Source organism: Oreochromis aureus, linkage group 12 (genome assembly GCF_013358895.1).
Source record: "Oreochromis aureus strain Israel breed Guangdong linkage group 12, ZZ_aureus, whole genome shotgun sequence".
Lineage (NCBI taxonomy): Eukaryota > Metazoa > Chordata > Actinopteri > Cichliformes > Cichlidae > Oreochromis > Oreochromis aureus.
The window spans coordinates 19,636,639-19,656,185 of record NC_052953.1 but is presented as its reverse complement, the minus strand read 5'-3'; the positions used below and the strand labels follow the sequence as shown (position 1 = coordinate 19,656,185).

The 19,547-nt window shown below is 41.2% G+C and overlaps 3 protein-coding genes across 5 annotated transcripts in view; 1 reads left to right on the top strand and 2 right to left on the bottom strand.

Moving 5' to 3' along the window:
• The first annotated feature begins 74 nt into the window (after positions 1-74).
• On the top strand, positions 75-2,312 carry spaw (southpaw). Its single transcript, XM_031755446.2, has 3 exons — positions 75-593; positions 975-1,798; positions 1,898-2,312. The coding sequence occupies exons 1-3, from the start codon at positions 329-331 to the stop codon at positions 2,048-2,050; spliced, it is 1,242 nt and encodes a 413-aa protein (XP_031611306.1). The 5' UTR covers positions 75-328; the 3' UTR covers positions 2,051-2,312.
• Positions 2,313-5,141: 2,829 nt separating this feature from the next.
• LOC116332504 (eukaryotic translation initiation factor 4E-binding protein 1-like) lies at positions 5,142-8,425 on the bottom strand. Of its 3 annotated transcripts, none has more exons than XM_031755491.2 (4): positions 8,241-8,425; positions 7,954-8,099; positions 5,863-6,051; positions 5,142-5,688 (listed from the first exon to the last, which is right to left on the bottom strand). In XM_031755491.2, exons 1-4 carry the CDS (start codon positions 8,249-8,251, stop codon positions 5,657-5,659), a joined length of 378 nt encoding a protein of 125 aa, XP_031611351.1. In that variant the 5' UTR covers positions 8,252-8,425; the 3' UTR covers positions 5,142-5,656. The 3 variants fall into 3 exon arrangements, with proteins under 3 accessions (XP_031611351.1, XP_031611352.1, XP_031611353.1); XM_031755492.2 differs by having other exon boundaries at positions 7,954-8,123; positions 8,241-8,424; XM_031755493.2 differs by having other exon boundaries at positions 7,954-8,109; positions 8,241-8,424.
• A 1,421-nt stretch (positions 8,426-9,846) lies between these two features.
• The window catches only part of ank1a (ankyrin 1, erythrocytic a), a 46,474-nt gene continuing 36,773 nt past the window's right edge, over positions 9,847-19,547 (bottom strand). Inside the window, exons 45-48 of the mRNA XM_039620857.1 lie at positions 19,318-19,401; positions 18,888-19,040; positions 17,567-17,665; positions 9,847-13,566 (exon numbers count right to left, since the gene is read on the bottom strand). Coding sequence (XP_039476791.1) covers positions 17,594-17,665; positions 18,888-19,040; positions 19,318-19,401 — 309 coding nt within the window. The 3' untranslated portion in view covers positions 9,847-13,566; positions 17,567-17,593. The remainder of the gene's footprint in view (positions 13,567-17,566; positions 17,666-18,887; positions 19,041-19,317; positions 19,402-19,547) is intronic.

Genomic DNA, 19,547 nt, shown 5'->3' with positions numbered 1-19,547 from the left:
ATAGAAAGGTGCAAATTTGCTGTGCAAGATTTTAATTGTTTTTAAATTGATTTTTGAAAGAACAGTTCATTTGATGGGACAATGACCTTGGATAAATACTTTCTTCTTTTTTTTCTGGCTGTCTGATGTGCTCTGATGATCAGAGGGGCTGTTCGGATGCCTGGAGTGGCCAGGGGTCATCAAAGGGCAGCTGGCGGCTATAAAAGGCCTGCCTGGAGCTCCGTCTGCTCAGAGCATCATTTGAGCCTGAGAGCAGCTGGAGTAAAGGAGGAGATCTCTGCTTCTCTCTCTTCTCATTCCGGTGTTGACTTTGTGAGTTTCAGCTGAAATGGAAGTCCTGATAGTCTTCATCTGTGTTTTTGGAGTGGTTTCTTCCGCCCGGGGCCACAGATATCACACGGGACTCGAGAGCAGTTTGGCATTCAGAAATCTGTCAACCAATCGCAGCGGATACCCTCTGTACATGATGCAGCTGTATCGCTCCTTCAGAAGTGCTGATTCCTCCTCATTGGTAGCTGTCAGCGATGTTACTGCACAAAGCGACAGCCTGTCAGTGCACAGTTTTGATTCTGTCAAAAGCCTGATGGCCAGAGGTGAGTAAACAGCTGAATTATGTTTTTCACGTTGCTCATTGGTTGTTAATTTTGCCATTTAATGTATGAGTTGGTTTCTCTGTGCACTGAATCCTCCAGGAGCTCTTTGACTGGTCGATTGTCTGTGCTATCAGACCCTCCCTTTTACGACCCAGCAAGTGTCAAAGTGCTTATTCAACTTTAAAGGCTTGCCCTGTTTTATGTGGGGAGGTTGTATATTAGCCCTCAGACGTCCTTGCACAGGGGGGTCCAATACACATCCTGTCCTGTTCACCCTCTCACTCCAGTGTTTTGACATTTGTCCACGGATCTGGTTTGTCCAGATTCATCCCAGACTCCAGTGTGTGAATCTTAAGTCTCACTTGCGTGTCTCATTTTCAGGCTGCCATCAAGAGGGCGAAAAGTGGACCATCACATTTGACATGTCATCCATCTCTACCAGTGAGCTTGTCCAGCTGGCAGAGCTGCAGATCAGACTACCAGCTTTTTCTGCCTCTGAGCGTGCCACTGTGGATTTATATCACTCCCGGAAGCAGAGCTGTAACCTGAACGACACATCGTGCCAGGAGGAGCGTCTTTTCTTAGGGAGCTTTGGCACATCGCCCAGCAGCACAAAGTCCTCCTGGAAGGTGTTCAATGTGACCGGTCTTTTAAAATACTGGCTATACCAGGGAGACGAAGTGCAGAGCCGAGAGGCTTCGGGAGAGCCTGAGACTCAGTATGGGAGTGGCGCTGGGGATGGAGTGGAGAAAACCAGAAAGTCTCTGTTCACAACTTTAGGACTGAGGCAGAGAAAAATCCCCCATCCAACCACAAACCGGGTCATGATGGTCATCTTCTCCAAACATAAGGAGGGCCATGCGGCGTACAGTCTCATTCACACTGTGGAGAACTCCAAGTATGTGTCCGTGGACAAAGAGGGCAGCGACATTCAAAGTCGGCGTCACAAAAGGAACCGAATGGAAAGGATGCGAGTAGCTGGTGTACCTGCACCTACTGTGGCTCCAGCACCATCATCATCAGCAGCAGCAGAGCAGGTCCAGAGACCGCTGTGCCGAAAAGTAGACATGTGGGTGGACTTTGACCACATCGGCTGGGATGAGTGGATTGTGCATCCGAAGCGCTACAACGCATATCGCTGTGAGGGAGAGTGCCCTACACCCCTGGACGAGTCTTTCAGCCCCACCAACCATGCATACATGCAGGTAAGATCGCATATTAAAGACTTTCACTGAACTATTTCTAAACCAAATAAAAAAATCCTATAGTTGCTCATTTATTCATGTAAATTATTTCATTTTCAGAGCCTCTTGAAACATCACCACCCAGAAAGAGTGACCTGCCCGTCCTGCGTGCCAACCCGTCTCAGCCCCCTCTCCATGCTGTACTTTGAGAACGATGATTTGACTCTGCGGCATCACGAGGACATGATTGTTGAGGAGTGCGGGTGCCACTGAAGCCCCCACCCCATCACCGCCCCAGCTTACACCTAAACACAAAAACCTGGCTTGTTTTTGCGTCTATTAACTGAACATTAACCGACCATAAACTTTAACTCAGATGGGTTTTTTATTGCTTCGATGTATAAATTAATACTAAAATATCAATGTTATTGAGATGGAATGACTCAAAGTATATATATTTCATCCATACTGGGTGATAAACTGTAATATTTTTCTATCTTTTGTGTTATTTATGCATTATCATGTAAATTCTGTACATAAAATATGAAACGTATATTAAATTTTTTTATTTTGACGTAAGTGTGCTGTTTTTATGTTGTTTTAAAATATTTTTCTTCGCCTGTTGGTGTATATTTTTATTTATAAGGTGAACATTCTTAACAAACACTTTATTAAACATTAAAAAAAGGCTCATACATAGTCACAAAGGTTTTTTTCTTAATTTACAGTTAAATGAAAATTTATTTATTTAGTTAAAAATAAATCACGCTTAATTTATTTGTAAAAAATTAGACAAATATATATCGGCACCACCAGTTTATCTGGTGTAAGACTTAAATAGCATTTAATTTGTTGCCACTTCCATTAAATCTCCCAGCAGTAGCTACAAAGCTAAACGGGCACACTTTGTTCTTAATGTTCCATGGATCACAGATCTGTTTGGGTTAACAAATAAAAGGCTCTCATACAGAGTGTGCATCCACCTCTTAATCCGTTGCTAGCAGCCAGCAACTTAGTATATTGGCCTTTCTCACCTCCCCAATCCACATCTTGGTCCTGTTAAAGTGCACACATGATCAGAGGTCATTAGCGTCGTCCTCCCTGGCCAGGCACGCTGGGTGGAACAACACAAACCACACTGAAGGATGGACCGGTGGGTGAGAAAAGGCAGTAGTACTACTTGTTTATCCTGGTGAGGAGGGGGTTGGACAGCCAGGAAGCTAAGGTGACAAGGAGATCATTCATGGGAGGGAGTGGAAAGACTGCACCTGAAGGGTGACGCTACTGTGGAGGAAAGACAGGCCGGACTGGAAGTGATCAGCTGAAACTATTCAATCCACACTTCCACCCAAGACAAGACCAGACCGAGTTGTATTTCAGGATTTGTCCACGTGTTTTTCTTTTCTTTTCTTCCCTGTTTTTTTTTTTTTTTTGCAGAGGTAAGTTTTGCAATCAGGACTCACTACAAATAGCAGAACCCGGAGCGCATCGAGTTTTAATCCACTCAAAGATTTGTGCTTTATTTATATTTATTCTAATGATGATTCTCTACAGAGCCGCTTACACCACAGGCTGAAAGTAAAAAAGCATTTGTACATGCACGAGTATTTATAATGAAAGTGTGTTTCATTGCTACAGTGCTGTGCAAAAGTCTTGGACCACCCCTTATTTCTTCATATTTGGCTGGGACAGTGGTAAACAGTTGCAATGATTTATGCATTTACGCTACATGCAAACATACATAAAAATCCAGTAGGCAAAAAACTAAATTGTACAATTCTAACGAATTTGAAAATCAAAATTTGTTATGAGCACCTTTATTCTTTGACACAGCCTGAACCCTTTTTGGCAGCTTTCTTGTTATTTCTTTAAGTAGTCTTCAAGAATAGTTCTCAAGGCTTCTTAAAGGACATTCAAAGCTCTTCTTTTATATTCTCTGTTGAGATCCCGCACTGCTTCAGTAATATTGATATCTGGGCTCTGTGGAGGTCAGCCAGCGGCTGATTGTGTATCACAGCGTGTTTCTCTATCTGGCATTGATTATACCGCCCTGGTTATGTTTTTGGGATCATTGTCATGAGGAAAAATAAAACTGTTGTCAGTCACAAGCTTTCCATATGGTACTCCATAATGTATCAAAAAATCTGACAGGACTTTTCTGTGTTCAGAATTATTTCAGTTTTGATGAGATTTCCAACACCACACATAACTCCAAAACCCATGACAGAGCCTCCACCCTGTTTCACAGATGGCTGTAGACAGTGTTGGACTCTCCTGTCCTCCTTTGTACACAGTGATGACGATTTGAACCTGAAATCTGTATTTATCACTCTGTCACACCTGTTGACACTGATCGTCAGTCCACTTCCCTTCCTTAATAAAGGCTTCTTCACAGCCCCCTTCCACTGAGATCATTGCCAATGAGGCTTCAGTGAACAGTAGATGGATCAACTGCAGGGTCAGATACATCTCTGCGTCAGGTTTTTGCTAGATTATCTATTTCTTGGGGACATTACTTTCAGATACTGTTTATTTGTTGTAAATAGTTTTTTTTAGGGCTGACACTTCTTGTTTTGTCTTCCACGTGTTCAGTTTTATCAAATTTTTTTAAAGCACTGGATTCATGCAGAGAAATACCACATTTTCAGCTCTTTTGGAATCACTTTGTTGATGCAAAAAATACAATGTTATGTCTGTCAAACTGTGTTATCTTTGAGATTTTTCATCGATCCAACTGAAATCTGTTTTAGTAATGAAAGCTAGTAACAAAGTGCCAAAAGACACAAATTTAAACTGATTCTTTGTTCATAGCATTTTAAAATGTTATAAGAAAGTCTGGAATCAAAAGTTACAGAAATGAGTGGTGGCTTTAAACTCTGCACATTACTGTGTGTAAGATTTTAAAAACGTGAAACATCTTTTAGATCAAACAATGAGAAGTTCAGTGAAACACCTTCATCTATTCCGGCACATTTGTTCATAAGCACTTCACAGTGAAGCGAATCAACAACGTGCCAGTGACAGAAGTGGAATCGTAAATGTTGAATGGAAGGAAGGAGTTCCTGCCTGATGTGTTGTACAGTTGCATATTGACCTCTCTTTAAACAGCCCACTGACTGAGGTTATCAGCCTCCTGCGAGCTCCACGTGGAATTCCTCTGAACCAGAGCGACGCAGGAGGTGCAGCAGGCTGCAAGGCTAGTGGTCAAAGACTTGTCACTTTGAAATGTATATTAGCTTTTCACTTAAACATCTAAACCACTGACATGAAACGAAAGCATTATTTGATTTCAGATGGCGCCGTTCAAGTTAGAAAAAACACAAGTGATTTGACAGAAATACTCAGTGAACACATGACACAGAGATAAAGTCTGAATGGTATTTGCTTTAATTTCTTTTTTAAAATCACCCTAAAATAGCGAAATATCTGATTCAAAATGTCATCTACAAATTTCTGTTTTACATTCTTTACACTTCAGGTGAAGCGCTCGTTTGTGAGAGCAATACTGACAGACCGTATCTAAATCGAGGTGTCGCGAAATGCACTGAAATAAAAGCACATCGAGTGAAAACCTTTCTGGAATGGTTAGAAATTCGGACAATTCGATTCTCATTTTCACTGACTTGTTTTATTACCGAGCGATGAGGCACTGTTGGTGTTAAGCACTTCTCAGTGTTCGTTTTAAACTCGCAGCCACTACCTGAAGGCACACTTTTTGTTACACATAAACCAGGCCGAAACCTTGAGGCAGACAGTGAAAGTGTAATTACAGATCCAAAAAATGAGGCCGACAGAGATAAGATCCTCTGTCTACATGGAGTAGGTGATGGTGGGGGGGAGACGGTACCCCTCTCTTCACAGCGCTTTGTTGGGCTTCACCTAGATGTCCATTTCAAACTGTGCGTCATCACCTTTGAAAAGAAAAATAAGTATACAATAAAATAATGCAGGGTGGAGATGGATGATGATTTGTAGGTTTCAGTGCTGTATTGCTTGCATGAGTTCTACATCATAATGCAGAAAATAGATGGATGGACTTTAAGTGCTACATCCATCCTGTGATGTGTGTATAGGTGTGAACATACCAGCAGTGCTACTGTCCGGAGCAGCGGTGTTGTTGTTCAGTAGTTCTCCATTTCGAGTGTTCTTGCTGGTGTCCTTGGAGGCAGGGCTGGTCACTCCTGGGATGACTGGCAGGTTGGCAGGAGGGGTCCTGGCCAACGGAGAACTGCGACAGTCCAGCAGGAACTTGCGTTCGTAGATGATCCTGGTACCTTTTGTGTTCGCAGGTGGGAAAAATGAAGGATGATTATCAGATGCGCAGCATTGAGAGATCAAATGCTGAGGCCACACTCGCACTGACTGGGATCAGCTGCTTCATCAAATTCCTGTATTTTAACTTGACCTGTGTGCCACAATAGACGTGATTACAATATGAAAACAGGCATTTCTTTAAAATCTTGCTGTCTGTACCTGATCTTCGTGCAGTAACTAGAAGGACGTTGCACAATGAGCCACTCTGAATGAACACAACACACACACACTTCTTGGCAGTGATGTGATGGCTCCCAGTTGTGATAATGAACTGAGCAGAAACAAATCCAACTGATTTACTTTCTGATTTAACGCAACTAAACTTGAAGAAAAGCTTTGTGACGAAAAGCTTCGTGAACAGCACTTTTACAGTATTTCTAATATGATAATAATAATGTTTTGTTTATATATATCACCAACATGTGTGTTGCACGTGTACAGTTAATAAAGCTCTTTTAACTGTTCCCAGAATCAGACCTCAGTCTGAGGCTGCTTTCCTTACTGTGGTCCTGCTCTTTGGAACAAGCTGCCTGCTGATCTGAGATCAACTACAACTGTGCACATATTTTAAAACCTCTTTATTTACCCGGGCTTACACTTAATAGGTGCTGTTGTTTTGTTTATGCTGTTTTCACTGCCATAAAGCCTGGTAAACCTGCACAGGTATGACTTTGTCTTTTTTTTTTTTCAGCAAAAGATTTATTTATTCTTGCTGTCTGCTGCTATCAGACTCTTTAACTCATCCAGTTGAGTCAGATCCACATGTACTGAACCTGACTAAACATAGCTCACTGCACGCTGTCACTTTTTGTACACCACAACTTATGCTTGCACACCACCTGTGTGCTTACAATACCTGTAATATGCCAGAAACATTAGTGCTAACACCTTATTTTACATGAAGTATAGAAATACTTGCTTTGTTGTCTGCTGCTATGACAACTCAATCCTCTGGGATTAATAAGGTTTCTCTCATTCTCATTCTTTGTTAACCACATTGAGCTTACATGCAGTGAAATGTGCTATATAAAAATTGTTTTTGCTAAATATGTGGAGCTACCTACAGATATATAATATATTTTTATTATACTATTCTTTATAATCTCCCTTAGAAGAAATGTGTCCTGACCAATTAAGAGAACACATCACAATATGAAAACAACTCATCGTCAGACAGACACACAGGTCCCCTGTCCCTATTCAGCAGTTTGATACTGGTTTTTAAAAATAGTTATATCCGTTTAATAATGACCCAGGGTTACTTTTATAAGGTAGTTATTAACACTGTGTGACGCACAAAACCCTGAAAAAAGGATGAAGTGACACCTTTTAGTGTAACTACACAGTGTTACCTTTAAAGGAAGTTGGAAACGAGAGCTCTGACTCTTTAGATTACTTTTACTGAGTTAAACCCTCGTGTCTGCAGCACGTTTAGGTGAGCAGCCCTCAGAAGCAGGGACCTCTAGAGGAATTTAAATGATCTCTACAGTAAACCAAAGGTGGAGCAGCAGTACTGGCTGACCGTGTGACAACAGTGCTTTGAACCCAAACTTTAGACTGCAGCTAAGCTAGAGACAGAGGCTCACTATCTTAATTGAGACCGTCATGTCTAAACAACCTGTTCCCTCATTACTTCAGAGTCCGCATTTCTTTGCATTTCCTCTTTTCAAGTAAACACTCGCTCGCTAGCATTAGCGGTTAGCTTAGCAGAGCTACAGCAGACCTCATGGAGTTAGCCTAAGCGCTGCAGACAGACAGAGCGGCTCCAAAGTGAATAAAAGTACAAGTCATGTGTGTCCGGGAGTCAGAGCAGATCTCCTCGGCACTCTTGAATGAATATGACAAATAACAACACTGCGTACCGCCGGGGGTCGTGCTGAACAGAGTCCCTCCCGGGGTGGTGGAGTAGTCGTGGGGCATGTGCTCCGCGTCGTTGATCGTCACCCTCCTGATCGACGGGATGGCCTTAGCGGTGGTCTTCTGGCAGTCGGTGGACATCTTCTCCCAACTACAATAAACTAATACTAGCTAACTAAATAACATCAAACAAGCACAAAGTCTTGGTTTTACAAAGCCACGCCGAGCCGGGGTTTCGGGTATGGCTTTGACTCAACAGAATGACGACTGTCGGATAAATAAAAATAAATACCTCGTTTTCATATGTGCAAACAGTGGAAGGCTGGATCTAAAACAGTCACATTACAACAAGCACAAGCACTCACACACACGAACTAGTGTCCAGGATCTTTGTTTAAAAGGACCTGAGCACACGTTCCTCCGCTCTCACTCTGCCTCAACATGCACACAAAACAGCACAGCAGGCTGCAGGAGAGAAGGCTCCAGAGGTGCACAAAAACCAGCCAACTCCGCCCCCTGCTGGCACTAAAGGACTGCGCACTCTGCGGTGTTCAAAACTTCACCAGCTATAACTGTTATAATAAAAACGGCATAATAAGAAGTTTTTAAAAACAGTGTTTTTTCAAAACAGGTCGAAAAGCATTATTTAAAGACAAGAGAAAAATTAAAAAGATGATAACATGTATACTGTCCGGTGCAATTCCTCATTTCTTTTTTGCTTCTCTTCTATACTTGAAAAATTGGAAATACGTGTACTGATTTATTGAAAAACGTGCAAACATGCATGGAAATGTGGTATATGAGACTAAAATAGAATTTGTGCAGTTCTAATGAGCTAATGAGTGTGAAAGTCAATAAAGCGGTCTTCAGGAATAGATGTCCAAAGTAAATAATAATAAAAATGTTGATATCTTCTCATCTTCTTGTCTTCTTTTGTCGTCCACTTGTCCAGTTTCCTCAAATTCCTTAAGGAGGCATTGCGCACCATGCCAGATTATTCCATATATTTTAATAGGCCTTTTGGAATCACCATGTTTGTGAAAAATACTATTTTATTCCTGTCAAATAGTGTTATCTTTGGTGTTTTTCATAGATATAACCAGAAGCTGCAAGAAATTATGTGTTTTTGCAATTTTGCAAAATTGGTTCTTTGCTAAGTTTCCTGTTCCCTTTAGTTAGGTGCTGTTTTATGCTTGAACAACTCATAGGTCAATGTTAATAGGCTTAACAAACACAAAAGACATTCATCCAAAAATGTTCTGGTAGTGAAAAAGGAGCCAGTGTCCAAAGAAAAGCTTTGAAAGACTGTCAGAAAATCTGGAGAACTATGACCATGTTAGTAAAAAACAAAATAAAAAAGAACAAGAGCAAAATTTGCGGGATTGAAGGACAATTCTGAAGTAAATGCATTTTTCTGTTTTTAATGAGAAGAAAAGTTGTCAGCAGGTGATTCCACAACCGAGAAGCCTTAAAATTTAAACCTTTAGCTTAAAGGTTTGAGGAACCTAAGATCAGGAAGTTGCAGAACTGATCCTCTACAAGGCTCAAACGTGACCATCAAATGTCAAAATCAACTCTAATACATACTGGGAGATTTGAAAACATGTGTGATGTGTCACAAAAAGAGAAAAAAAAAGATGTATAAAATTGTTTCCACGAGGCTGTGTAAGTGTTGCTTCCATTTGTTCGTTTACTTTACTTCCTCTGTGGCGTTTCAAATGAGCATCTTTCCCTTCCCCCTCTTTTTTTGTTTTTTGTAAAGATCTAGCAAGACAAGATCATCTTCATACAGCATGCACAGCTACACACCTGAAATTTCAGCATGTTTTTAAAACTGTCTTCGTGATGACTGTCATGGATGACGTGCCACACAGAAAATCACACACAATCTACACAAAGACATTTCATTTCTTTATTAATTTTGTAAATGTTGAGCTGGTGTACAGAGTAAATTGTCAGTAGATGTCTTCGGATTTGATTGGATTAAAAGGCTTTTACATATTTTAAATCCATGATTGACTCTCCATAACAATAAAAAAGCAGACAAAACAAGTTAAAATACCCACAAGAACCCTATTTATCCCCATTTTGCAGGCATTACCCAGAACTCAACAGTCTCTTGGTAGCTACAGCTGTATGATGCTAAAAGTACATCCATAACATAACTAGAATCCCAGTTGACAAGTAAGGGTGCATAGCATTCTAAATAAATATATATATTTATATATATATTTTCATATATTTCATATATATATAGCCTTTTATGTTAAAAACATTTTCTGTGCATGTGCGCAGTTGCATTCCTTAGTATTGAGTAATATGCTATTGCATTAATAATGTCTTCAATCCATTCTAAAGGAATATACATGTGTTCTCTAGTTTTTGCAACAGTTAATATTTTTGCATGAACTTGGTGCATGGCATCATCTCAGTCGTCCCTCAGTGCAGTGCTTTTTTTCTGACGTAACCTCGACTCTCTCTCGCTCTCACTTAGTCGGACTCCCGTCTGACCACGTCCAAACGGTCACCACGTGGAAGCCTTAAGACTGGCTCAGTCTCATATTTGGTAAAAGGGCATAAAAATGGCAGGGGGTGGGCTGTGTTGAGGGAAAATGCATGTCATCTTGAAGACTAGCCTTCGAAGCCACCGAGCCTCCCCCATAACTCCGTCTATCTTCTTTAATCAGTTCCCGTCTGGCTCTGAGCCTGACATCAGCAGAAAACAACCTAAACATATGAGCCCTTAAAGAGCAAATCATATGCTGTGATTGATATAAGGGGGCACAACTTTTTTTTTGACATCTGACTTTTATTAAGCTAATAAAATAACAATAATACCTCATGAAGGGATATTTGTTAAAATGTCAAAAAATAAATAAATTTGAGGCTTCGCTCTTTAAAATCTACCACCATCTGTGCATGTTTGTGATGAAATGAGAATGAAGTCATATTTATGATAATCAACAGCAGATATTGAGCTGAAACAACAGAGTGAATACCCTATTATCTACTGAAGTATAGAGCCAACACGGATGACTACTTCATAACAAGACTCACAGTATACCAAGACTTTACATTCATCATCTCATGGCTGTGAGAAGCCATACTAAACACTTATTTATGGGTGCTTATTGCAACATTTTTGTGACTTACATATTTGTCTATAATAAAAGCATTCGATGTCTGACGCAACATTTGAAAGAAACGCATGTATAGGTTATTGATATAATGTGAGATGGCACACTTATTGAGGTAAATCAACCTTTAAAAATATGTGATTTAGAATTACACATATAGTCTTTGTCCATTTGCAATATTACTTCCTGTGATATTATCACAACTTTAACTTGTCCCAATATCCAGGACTGAGTACGTGATATTTAAATCACACCACGCGCGCGCACACACTCGCACACACGCAAAACACACTCAGGATTTCTTTCAAGGTGCATATGAATGTTGTTAAGGTTTAAAAACTGTCTGAACACACCTACATTCCCAGATGAGTAACAAAAACAAACAGCGGGCACTTTGCAGATGCGATGGCTGGCATGGAGCCACACCAGTATACTTAAAGTTTTCTTTTCTAAAGAGGCAAAAGGATAAAATGCAGGATGCTAATGTACTGACATCATTTCTGAGTAAAGTGAGAAGTAGAGTAAAGCTGAAAGTTCAGGAAGAACGCAAGCTGTGATCCTAAAATCCTCCCTCCTCTGTCACTCTCTCGCTCACACACACACACACACACACACACACACACACACACACACACACACACACACACGAATAATCCTTTCTATTTAAAGCAGTTATTGCTTCTACTTCTGGAGTACAGTTAAGACAGCAAATCGTGACAAGAAGACTAAAGAAAGGAGCGGAACAAGAGACATGCTTCTGGACGGGTCAGGCTCACAGTTACGGGTCAGTATTACAGTTTCTCATCACAGTGATTGGTGACTGTCTTTGCTACACACTGAAGAACTGCCAAGGAGACAAACATCGAAGCTCAACACGTCCTCGACCCTAAACACAACGCACATCACTTCATCCAGTAAAACTAGCGCTACATGATTCCGTTTCAGCTACTTTACCCTCATCGAGTGACATCTTCTGGTGGTTGTGAGATGGTCAGTAAGCGCACCTCGTGTGGTGGTGTCATATACTGTGCGATGAGGTCAAACAGACGCAGCTACTGTACGAGCTGAAGGTGGGATCCCGCCTCCCAGTGGAAGGTGGACGGGACTGCTACATCTACTTTGAGAGGCTGACTGTAGAGGCTGGGGGATGAGAGATGGAGGTTGGGCGATAAGCAGAGGTATCGGGATTTTAGCTCAGACATTAACACAAACCTCACGAGGATACAGCACAGTGGGGACAAGAAAAAGGCAGAGGAGTAGGATGGAAGAGCAGGTTAATCTCTTGTGATAATCTTTCACTTGTACATATATATCTCTTTACCTTCCTCTCCACAAGGCAAGCCACTTTGATCAAAGTTTGGCGAGGCAGGTTCCTGCTGTAAACCCGCCTCCCAAAGCTGAAAAATCCCCACGGTACAGGAAATGACTTAAAGTACATCTTCCTTCTACAGTCAGACATGTGGAACGCAAACAATGATAGCGCGTGAAAATCACAACGAAACATCCGGACACACACACACGCACATACACACGCAAATCCAACGATTTAAAACAGGCAGAGCGACACAACGGTGTGTTCTTTTAGCCACAAAGATCTCAAGATATAGAAGAATAATATATAGATTCTGAGCAAATGAAACCAAACAAGAAAAAAAAACAGGGAGGAATTTCTCATGTACCTGAAACAGCAGCATCAGTTGCATCGCATAGGGATCTAGTAACAGAAACAACACGCGTAACACACAGTCACGTAGAGCATTTTAGTGCATACAATATTATGTACACAACACTGATATCCTGGGGCGATAACTGTAGCTTTACTGGACTTAGAGAGCACTTGGCCAGGTTTGAAACTAGTTTGTGGTGCTGATTGAGCGCAGCATGGAGGAGGAGGGGGTAACAGTTGCCTAGAGATGACGTAAATCTCAGTATTTTAGTGTCTCTTTTTCTTAAGTTAAACTCTTCACCACTGGGTTAGAAAATGGGCCGGTGGTAGCCTACATTGCATGCCCATCCCATTAAGCGGTGTCTCCTCCCCATCCCGCCCCACCCTTTTAACCCGCCCCTGCATTCCCTCGGTATTTGTAGTTAAAGACAGGCCATGCGGCAGCAGTCACTCATGCTGATACAGATAACAGGAAGCACGTTTTGGTTGCTAGTTTCTTTTTTTTTGTTGTTTTTGATTTTTTTTTTGTCTGTCTGGTTTTTGTTTTATACGAAATCATGCTCCTAGCCTAGTAGTAGATATTTTTTTCCCACCATTTCTTAAAAAAAAAAAAAAGTAATAAAAACTACAAGAAAATCTGTATCCTTTTTCTTCTGGTGCGTGCTGATAGTTGCCACTGTGGTTGCCATTGAGTTGGTTTCTCTTCATTTCCATCTGTTTGCCTTCTGATGTGCGGTCTTCCTCCTGTCAGCTGCTGCTGGTCATGTGTTCATGTAGGATGGTTTTGGTGAAGGGGTTGAATCCTGCGGAGAACTCTGCGGAGAGAGAGAGAACTGCAGTGATTTACAAGCCTCTCGATCGTCCTGCTACCGTGCAACACAGGTGGCATGCAAAAAGCAACAAGCCAGTGCTAATGTGAGTGCCTTAGACTCCTGGTTATGCATACTACTATACTGCTTTATAATGACTGATATTTTGGAGTTCCCTTCAGCTGATCCTCATAACGTTCAAAGACTCAACGACACGTTAGTTCTGCTAAAGATTTACACGCAAATGGGGCCCAGCAGTGGTTTAACATTCAGCAGTGAGTCACTGGAAAAATCAGCAAGCTCAGGAATGTCATGGCATTTACGTTAGTGAGGGCAAGACACACACACACACACACACGCACGCACGCACACATTATAGTGGCTCCATTTCTCCAGGCAAGATGCCTTACAGCTTTGACCTTGGGCGCTGTCATTTTACGATCTCTCTTCGCTGAGTGCACATTGTGCCAGACTTTTTACAGTGTTTCACAACAGGCCTGACAAAAGTAACTAAAGCAGCATACAGTAGGTTGTTGTACTGCCACATTAACAATCTCTTTCCATCAAACGTATGAAATAATATTTGCATTCAATTTTTGGTTATGGACAGTTATACACACACATATGTATATATATATATATATATATATATATATATATATATATATATATATATATATATATATATATATATATATATATATATATATATATATATATATATATATATATATACACACACACACATATATATATACAAACCGGATTCCAAAAAGTTGGGACACTAAACAAATTGTGAATAAAAACTGAATGCAATGATGTGGAGATGGGAAATGTCAATATTCCATTTGGAATAGAACGTAGGTGACAGATCAAAAGTTTAATCCGAGAAAATGTATCATTTTAAAGGAAAAATATGTTGATTCAAAATTTCACAGTGTCAACAAATCCCAAAAAGTTGGGACAAGTAGCAATAAGAGGCTGGAAAAAGTAAATTTGAGCATAACAAAGAGCTGGAAGACCAATTAACACTAATTAGGTTAATTGGCAACATGATTGGTATAAAAGAGCTTCTCAGAGTGGCAGTGTCTCTCAGAAGCCAAGATGGGTAGAGGATCACCAATTCCCACAATGTTGCGCAGAAAGATAGTGGAGCAATATCAGAAAGGTGTTACCCAGCGAAAAATTGCAAAGACTTTGCAGTTATCATCATCAACTGTGCATAACATCATCTGAAGATTCAGAGAATCTGGAACAATCTCTGTGTGTAAGGGTCAAGGGCGTAAACCCATACTGGACGCCCGTGATCTCCGGCCCTTAAACGACACTGCACCACAAACAGGAATGCTACTGTAAAGGAAATCACAGAATGGGCTCAGGAATACTTCCAGAAACCATTGTCAGTGAACACAATCCACCGTGCCATCCGCCGTTGCCAGCTGAAACTCTACAGTGCAAAGAAGAAGCCATTTCTAAGCAAGATCCACAAGCTCAGGCGCTTTCACTGGGCCAGGGATCATGTAAAATGGAGTGTGGCAAAATGGAAGACTGTTCTGTGGTCAGACGAGTCACGATTCAAGTTCTTTTGGAAATGTGGGATGCCATGTCATCCGGACCAAAGAAGACAAGGACAACCCAAGTTGTTATCAACGCCAGTTCAGAAGCCTGCGCCTCTGATGGTATGGGGTTGCATGAGTGCGTGTGGCATGGGCAGCTTGCATGTCTGGAAAGGCACCATCAATGCAGAAAAATATATTCAGGTTCTAGAACAACATATGCTCCCATCCAGACGTCATCTCTTTCAGGGAAGACCCTGCATTTTTCAACAAGATAATGCCAGACCACATTCTGCATCAATCACAACATCATGGCTGCGTGGGAGAAGGATCCGGTACTGAAATGGCCAGTCTGCAGTCCAGATCTTTCACCTATAGAGAACATTTGGCGCATCATAAAGAGGAAGGTGCGACAAAGAAGGCCCAAGACGATTGAACAGTTAGAGGCCTGTATTAGACACGAATGGGAGAGCATTCCTATTGCTAAACTTGAGAAACTGGTCTCCTCGGTCCCCAGACGTCTGTTGAGTCTTGTAAGAAGAAGGGAGATGCCACACAGTGGTGAAAATGGCCTTGTCCCAACTTTTTGGGATTTGTTGACACCATGACATTTTGAATCACCATATTTTTCCCTTCAGATGATAAATTTTCTCAGTTTCAACTTTTGTTCCGTGATTTATGTTCTATTCTGAATAAAATGTTGACATTTGCCATATCCACATCATTGCATTCAGTTTTTATTCACAATCTGTTTAGTGTCCCAACTTTTTTGGAATCCGGTTTGTACATAAATATATATACAATTGAAAGAACAGACTTGATAGAAAAAATTATTCATAAATATTACTTCATACTCTGATGTAAATACGGCAAAGTGTTTGTCAGGAGGTCATTTCTATTGTTTATTTAAGCTCTATTTTTTTTTGTCAAGAGGTAAAAAAAAAGAGGAAAAAAGATGACATTAAAAAGCATTACTGGGTCATCAGTCATTAATATATCGATTCATTCCAAAAAGTAAATGTTTCTAGATAGTGCATACACTCACCGGCCACTTTATTAGATACCCCCGTTCGAGTTCTTGTTAGCACAAATATCTAATGAACCAATCACATGGCAGGAATTCATGTAAGCAAGGTTGATACAACCTAATGAATTTCAAACTGGGGATTAGAATGAGGAAGAAAGTTGATATAAGTGACTTTGAATGTAGCATGTTTATTCATGCCAGATGTGCTGGACTGAGTTTTTCAGAAACTGCTGATCTTCTGGGATTTTCCCACACAAACATCTGTAACGTTTACAGAGTATGTTTGAAAAAATGTTCAGTTCTCTTTGTGAAAATGCCTTGTTGATGCCAGAGGTCAGAGGAGAATGGCCAGATTGTTTCAAGTTCATCAGTTGTCTACATTGTCTCAAATAACCACTCGTTACAACCGAGATATGCAGAAGAGCATTTCTGAACACACAACATGTCAAACCTCGAAGCGGGTGGACTACAGCAGCAGAAGACCGTACTGGGTGCTGTAGTTTTTAATTACTGTCAGTTAAAAACAGAAAACTGATTCGCATTGGCTTTCTAGAGTCGAACAATAGAAGATTGGAAAAATTTCTTGATTTCTGCTGCAGGATTTGACTGGCGGGGTAAAAATTTGGTGTAAACTCCATGAAAACATGGATCCATCTTGCCTTGTATCAGTGGATAACGGTTGCTGGTGGTGGTGTAATGATGGGGGACATTTTCTTGGCGCGCATTGGGCCCCATAGTACCAAATGCATTATTTAAATGCCACAGCCTACCACAGTATTGTTCCTGACCATTTCCATCCCTTTATGATCACAAGGTGTCCATCTTCTAAAGGCTGATAATAACAAAGCTCAGTGGAGCAGGAGATTCATATCATGGTTGAGCAACTGACAAATCTGCAGCAACTGTGAGATGCTGTCATGTTGATATGGACCAAAATCTCTGAGAAATGTTTCCAGGATCTTGTTGAATCTGTGCCCCAAAGAATTAAGGCAGTTCTGAAGGCAAAAGGGGGCCCAAACCAGTATTAGCAAGGTGTACCTACCAAAGTATCCGGTGAGTGTACATCACCTGGATTTGTACTAACTAAAACTCCAAATCAAAATCAATTGCAGTTTGTATTAGACACAGCAGACATTTGCAAGAGCTACCAAATCTCAAGCATTTAGAGTTTTCCTGACAACACTTTTTTTTTCTAATGCACACACACACACAAAAATTATGTCTTGATCTTTTTCCTTTTTATGTGCGTTCATGTGTGTCATTTATATTTGAACTATTAAAGATTTAGGTGTCATTTAGCTGCACCAGCGTATCATTAGTAATTATTGAATTAAATGTACATTCAGATGCATTTAATCCAGACAGACTGGATTAAATGGTGTAGTTTACAGGTCAGAGGAAGCACTGTGGGTCAGTCCCCTACCTGCGGGGACGCAGCACTCAGTCTGCCTCACTGCTTAACTCTCCGCAGACTGGCACATTTCACTATCTGAGCACCTTTCTTCACATCCACAGTATCGGGCTACATCAGAGGGTGGGGGAGGGGGTTGACCGCAGAAGAGGTGTGAGGATTTAGAATAAGTTGGATGACAGGAGCAGAACAAGAGGTTGAGGTAATATTAGTAAAGGGGGTAAAACAAAGGAGAAAGGGACAGTGGCACAGAGAGGGAGAGAGAGAGAGAGAGGAACAAACCCACAGAGGAGGCAAACAGTGTCACGAGGTCATACAAACAGGGAGCACAAGACAGGAAGTGAAACAGAAATGTGAGGGAGAAAAGAGGAAATAAACAGAGGGAAAAAAAGGAAGAAATAATGTATAAACAGTCAAGCAAGGATAGAAGTGGTGGGTGGCAGATGGAAAGCCAGGTGGTGGTTCAGAGTAATGTCAGATAAAATTTGCAAAGACTTTTTGAAAAGCGTTCTTAAGCTTCAAATGGATGGGCTAGGCCATATAACACAGCAGTTTCAGGAAATTTCACACAGTCACAACAACCCTCATAATTACTGCGTCTGGTGTATTGAACCTCAACTTATTCAATGCAATTAATATTTGACCCCAACTTTGTTTTTGAGTGATTAAGGCACACATTCACAGTTAAAGGATAAACCTTACTCAGTTACTCAGTGAGATAACTGACAGGGAGAAAAAAAACACTGCGAGGAACCACTATAAGTTCATTCAGTCATTAATGTGCAAGAAAAAAACAGATGAACTGCAGGTGTGGTTTAGTGATGACCAAAACAGTGAAACGCTCATGAACTGATCGACTGTGAGCCTCTAAAAAAAATCAGAGCACCGGAGCAGAGTGGATCCAGTTGTTCTCTTACATGCAGATAATGAGCATGAGAGAGAAGTATATGGAGATTAATGTTATGGGAGGTCAGCAATCAGGCAATTAATCAAATACATGTCCCTCTGTCTTCTGTTGCAATTTAGTCCTGACACATAGTGGGAAATGCCTAACCTTTATTTTATAAGATCACAAACAAACTTGTGCTTATGCAGGTTAAGTTGCACAAGGACCGTCGGGGAATGCCTGGGAATCCACAGTGAGATGAAACTTTAAAACTTACTGCAGCACAGACCCCAGATACTACATGGATTTAAATGAAACAGGGTGTCATCGTATGTATCATCTGATCTAATTCAGTGCGTTTAGGCTTTGCAGGCTCGCTGCACACCCGAGGTCATCACGGAAGCTCCAGGCGAGACAGAGAGCATCGTCTACAGATCAGAAGCCCACCTTGCTGCTGTCCCGACCCAAGACGGCGTAGCTCATGAACTGCTCAGCATCAGCGTCCAGCTCGTTGGCGTCCTGCAGCGAACCTTCCACGCTCACCTCCTGAAACCCCTCCTCACCTGACCCCTTCCCTCTGCGCACCACCTTGCGCACGATCTATCGCAGACACACACACACACAGTCGCACACAGAAGGGTGGGAGAGAGTGATGGGCGAGAGCGGAGAGCGTGGAAAAGGCAGTGAAAAAGACTGGATCGGTGAAATATGCTGGGGGAAAACAAAGTGTGGATTTTGCAGTGTCATGTGCGATGAACAACTTTGTCATGATTATTAGTTTAATAATCAGATCCGTGAAAGTGTTGTGATGATAAAACATAACAAAAAAGTGAAAACAGAGACATTCGTGTTCAAGGACGCAATTTAAATGGCTGACCTTTTTTGTGACAATGTTTCCATGTTCATCTGTGAAATGTTCCTCGCTCACTTGCTCCCCAGGAAGATCTTCAACCTCATCACCCTGAGGACAGAGAAAAGCTTTTTTTGTAACCATAAACGTCTTGAACTGTGGCAATAAAGGCAGTTAAAACAGCCGACGCTGCAGTGCTGTTTGCATGGAGAATCAGACTAATGGCAGATAGGTGAGGAGCAGGTGCGGGTGCTTGT